The 4807-nt window shown below is 47.7% G+C and overlaps 2 protein-coding genes across 2 annotated transcripts in view; both read left to right on the top strand.

The window, feature by feature from the left end:
• The window catches only part of LOC104161527 (methyltransferase-like protein 7A), a 2266-nt gene extending 296 nt beyond the window's left edge, over positions 1–1970 (top strand). The window contains 2 exon segments of the mRNA XM_009700004.1: positions 1–192; positions 1734–1970. The exon segment at positions 1–192 is cut by the window's left edge and continues 38 nt beyond it. Coding sequence (XP_009698306.1) covers positions 1–192; positions 1734–1970 — 429 coding nt within the window.
• A 2207-nt stretch (positions 1971–4177) lies between these two features.
• Positions 4178–4807, top strand: part of LOC104161525 (methyltransferase-like protein 7A) — a 1654-nt gene continuing 1024 nt past the window's right edge. The window contains exon 1 of the mRNA XM_009700003.1: positions 4178–4681. Within this exon, the coding sequence (XP_009698305.1) occupies positions 4178–4681 (504 nt within the window). The remainder of the gene's footprint in view (positions 4682–4807) is intronic.

Below are 4807 nucleotides of genomic sequence, written 5' to 3'. Positions count from 1 at the left end.
TTCGGAAAGTTTCTCCTCAAGAGCCTCTTGGAGAACCGGCACCTTAAACTTGAACATTCGGTGGTCACATCGGGCGAGGATCTGCATCAAATAGCGGACGGCACCATGGACGCGGTGGTGTGCACCTTAGTGCTGTGCTCCGTGACCGACATCAGGGACGTCCTGACGGAGGTTTTGCGAGTGCTCAGGCCGGTGAGTTGGGGCAGCGCGGGGGAGAGCGGGGATGCCGATTTGTGTGGTGATAAGCCCAGTTGTGTGTGCTGACCTGCTTTGAGAGTAAATGCAATCACCTGCACCAGGCCAAGATGGGGTTTAAAATCGACCATCACCCCCACGGCAGGTCTGGCTACCTGCAAGGTGGTGCCGATTGCCCGGGTAAGTGGGAGGCAACAGCTACTCAATTTGGGCAACCTGGCTCCTGCACTTGCAGCTGGGCAGCCTGCAAATACTCCAAGGTCAAAGCTGCTTCAGAAGGAAAAAGAAAGGAAAAACACAAACAAACCCCCCCACGCCAGCCCAGGCGGTGCTGGGAGCCCGGAGGAGGAGCAGAGCAGGACTGGGTAAGCAGGACCGCTGCAGTACAGCGCTGGCATGGGGGGGCAGGAAGGAATGTGCATTTTAACCCAGGTAAATTATTAACAAGTTCAGTTCATAGTTCGTGTTTATGCCCTAGCAATTCTCTCTCTTACCTTTTAAAACTTGCCCACCTAAGCAGGTATTTTCGTTACAATCTAAGGTGACACTTGTAAAATGTCACATTTACATATTGCTCTTCCAACACTTTTTTTTTCTCCAGTTATCAGAATAACTGAGGAAGAGTTTAAATTAAACTTAACACAAATCCTGTCCACACAGGTGAGCTAAATCTGTGTAACTGGTCAGAGTCTCCATGTGTAAATGAGACTTCAGCCCTGGACGTGGCTGAAAACCTAATTAATTCCTACCCTCTTACAAAGCAAAACTAGGGAAGAGGGACTAAGATCATTCCCAATGTGGCCCTCTTAGAAGGGGGAGGAAACTTTGAACCCTTGACTTCTTCGGTTTGGCTCCACTGAACAAGTTTAGAGGAAAGGTTTGCTTACAACACTAGATTTGCTTTTTTATTTGTTACTTGTAAACATGGAAAGACATTGAACAGATGTGGTCAAAGACACAATTAAACTTGACAGGGTTCACAAGACTGACGGCGACAAAACGATTTTGCACTACATAAACTGACCGCAGCCTCTCTCACCCTGGGACACTGCATTGCTGCTTGCTAAAGCGCTCTCACACGTTTTATAAACGTTAAGAAATAAACTCTTCTCCTTGCTGGTATGTAGGGTGAGCAAATCACATTTCACATTTCTCAGATGAGAAAACCTGAAACACGAGGACGTTGAAGTGGTTTGTCCAAGATCATCCGAGACAGAGACCAAAACCCGGTGGCAGCAGTGTCTGCCATCGGACGATACTGCCTCTTGCACCAGCCTAAGTTACGCCCAGGGGTAAACGAGCCGTCACCCAGAACTAACCACCATCTTCATCAAAAACTGAATAGGAGACACTTCCAGAGACTTCACAGTTCAAACCCAAGGTGACTCGAGCATGCACAACATCTAGGAAAGGCGGCTGGTCCTCAGAGAGGTGATAACAGGCAGCGTGTTTACCAATATGCAGAAGATAAAGTTCAGCATACAGAGGTGAACAGCCCTAAGTCCTTCTTAAATTTTTGTTACGGCACTGTTTTCCAGGGTGGAGCTTTCTACTTCTTGGAGCATGTGGCTGCAGATCATTCCAGTTGGACCTACTTCTGGCAAAAGGTCTGTGACCCAGTCTGGAAGTATTTTGGAGACGGGTGTTCCTTGAGCAGAGAGACACAGAAGGAGCTGGAGAAAATGAATTTCTCAGAACTGCATTTGAGGCACATTCATGTCACGCCTTACTGGATTCCTAGTAGTCCTCATATCATCGGGTACGCAGTAAAATAAACGACCACAAGCGCCGCAGGACTCAGGACCTGCCTTCAGTACTCCTTTCATGCTTTGTAGAAGGTTTTTCACCCTTACAGCCAGCCCAAACACAGCAGAGTAAAAGTAAGGAAAACTTCCCGAGCATCCACAGCTCATTCAAACCGGGAAACACATTCTTCCATTTGTTAGATAGGTTGTCTGGAAAATGCTCCTGCACGGGGACCAGGCAAACTGGAAAGAAGTCTAGGCAACACATTTCAGTCCAATACAAACCAGAGGACTCAGCATCTTTGAGAGCTGAGGAGGGGGAGAGGGAAGAAAGGGAACAGAAGATCCATGCAAGCAAGTCCAGAGGGCTAACGTTTTCCTCAGGGCGGAGAATAATGCCCAACCCCTCACGTTTCCAGTACAGGACACATACAGAATAGATACGGCATCAGGATGAGCGTTTTCATTTCAGCCTTCCCATTACGAAATGTATTTACGAGCAGGTGCTTGTTTGCCTGTGCCAGTGCCGTCTGCCCTGATGGGAGCCTCGTTTATTTGGGAAAGTGCTCATTACCCCCCGGGTCCCCGGCAGCGCTCTCACCACCCATTAGACGCTGCTCATGCTACCAGCGCAGATTTCGCTTGAAACAGCCACCTACAAAGCAAAAATGGGAACTTCTTTTTACACTGGGAGGAGAAAACTGGCGTGTATTAAATCAGATGGCAGAAATCTCATCTCTGCTGTAAAATGTTGTTCCTGGATCAGCCGCGTCCTTAGAGCCCTTTCGTCATGCTCTACTAACATGTTTTACCTATGCTTAAACTCTGCATTTTCGACTCTCCCCCCACTTTAGATCACACCTTGAAGAGGTCTCCTTTAAAAAAGCCAGGATTTCCATTAGAAATGTTTTCCAGTGAAACTCCCCTAGGACACCAAGGGAAGGTGCTGCTCCCTTGGCCGCTGTTCAACCTTTCCTACAATTTCCTGCAGTGTAGCAGCAAGGAATTAAATAAGAAAATAATGCATGCCTGTCTCTATTTTGTGCTCCATATACATCCAACCGGTCTACACAGAAAGTAATTCCCATTGTTCCGATTCGTTTCGCTGCCACGAGGCGGAGGTATGAAGGTGTGCCAACGGAGTTCGTTAATAAAGCAGTCTAATAGCGATGCCGCCGTATGCTGGATTTTATATTTGCTTTATTACCAGCAGAGGGGGAGGTGACTCGTCAGACAACGGGCCTGCCTGTCACTGAACACAAAACCAAAATTTCCAGTGCAATTCACGATAGAACTGCCTTTATTAGGGACCTTACGTCCTCCTTTCCCTCTACTAGGCCCACCTGGAGCAGAGCAATTAAAGGCGAGTGGCTAATCGACACTGCTGCCACGTCCTTTGAAGAAGCACTGGCGCCTACAAAGTTGAAAACAGTTTTACAGAATGCATTTAGCATAGAAGGGGCCGTTCATTGTTAACTCAAGCTTTAGAAGTTAATAAAACCAAGCCATACACTGTATGCAGTGATTACTGAATTAATAAATTGTTTTATCTCTGTTCCATGATTCCTACCAAAAGTCTGAAAGAGATCTAAAAGAAGCGAGCATATTCACTGCAAAGGAGCCCATATGCAGGTACCAAAGTATTTTAGATGTCCACGAAGTGGAAAGGCTGAAATCTGCTGTTGCAGAGAGAGCACAGAGCAAGTAGCTGACTACCTCATCCAGCTACTTACAACGGGGTGGTAAATTAACTCTTACACAAATGCATTTTTACTGAAGTGTTACTCAGACTCCTAATGAAATGCCTACAGCAAATCCAGAGTTCAGATCAACTTCTTCAGCTCGCTAAAGGCAGCATACGGTTGCTTTAAGGGAGATAACCGCTAACGTGAAACTGCTGAACACCAAATTAGGGCTTCCCATGACTTTCTGCCAGTGGTTACACACAAAGTTGTGCTGCGCAGTTTACCCCGGTTATGCAAGGGACTGGCAGCTCCTCTTCTGCCAGAGCTGGGACGCTACGGTAACAGTTTGGTATGCAGTCCTGCTCTTCCCTTCCTCGCCTGTGAGTGGACTTTAAAATCAGCTTTAAAGTCTACCAGATCAATCCAAGGAGCTGAATACACTCCAAGAGGAACAGAGCAAGTACATGAACGCAGCTCTGACTGAATTCCAAGGGCTCTAATACACAGAGGAACTCGTTTTGCTCAGCACGGATCCTCTGCCCCAGGCTGGAAATGACCGAGGCCAGCATTCTCTTCCTCCGTGCCTGCCTCGCGGTGCTCGCCTCGCCCATCTACCTGCTATCGTTCCTGGGCATATGGGAGCCTTTCTGTAAGAAGGTATTTTTCCCTTTCTTCTTAGAGAAGTTTTTTGCAATCCACGAAAAGAAAACAAACAAGCCAAAGCAAGAGCTATTTCGTAACCTACCTGACTTCAAGAGCCCCTCAGGAGAGCTGAAGCTGCTGGAGATCGGGACCGGCTGCGGTGCGAACTTCCAGTTCTACCCGCCGGGCTGCAAAGTCACGTGCACTGACATAAACCCCGATTTCCAGCAAGGCCTTTCGAAAAGCATGGACAAGAACAAGCATGTCCACTATGAGCGTTTCCTCGTCGCTCCAGGAGAAGACCTGCACCAGGTGCCCAGCGGTTCTGTGGACGCCGTCGTCGGCACCTGGGTCCTCTGCTCCGTGCACAGTGTGAACGGCACCCTGAAGGAAGTCCTGCGAGTGCTCAGACCAGTGAGTATCTGAATAAAAAGGTTTGTTACTACCTTATCATCTATTCCAGAGGTACTGCATCAAAAGAAAAAAAAAAAAAAAAAAGTTGGTTTTGAGGTTCCAGAGCCGACCCAGTTTTTTTCCCTA

This window comes from Cariama cristata, unplaced genomic scaffold (genome assembly GCF_000690535.1).
Source record: "Cariama cristata isolate BGI_N322 unplaced genomic scaffold, ASM69053v1 scaffold18415, whole genome shotgun sequence".
NCBI lineage: Eukaryota > Metazoa > Chordata > Aves > Cariamiformes > Cariamidae > Cariama > Cariama cristata.
Note: the sequence above shows the minus strand (reverse complement) of the source record. Positions and strands in the feature narration are given on the sequence as shown.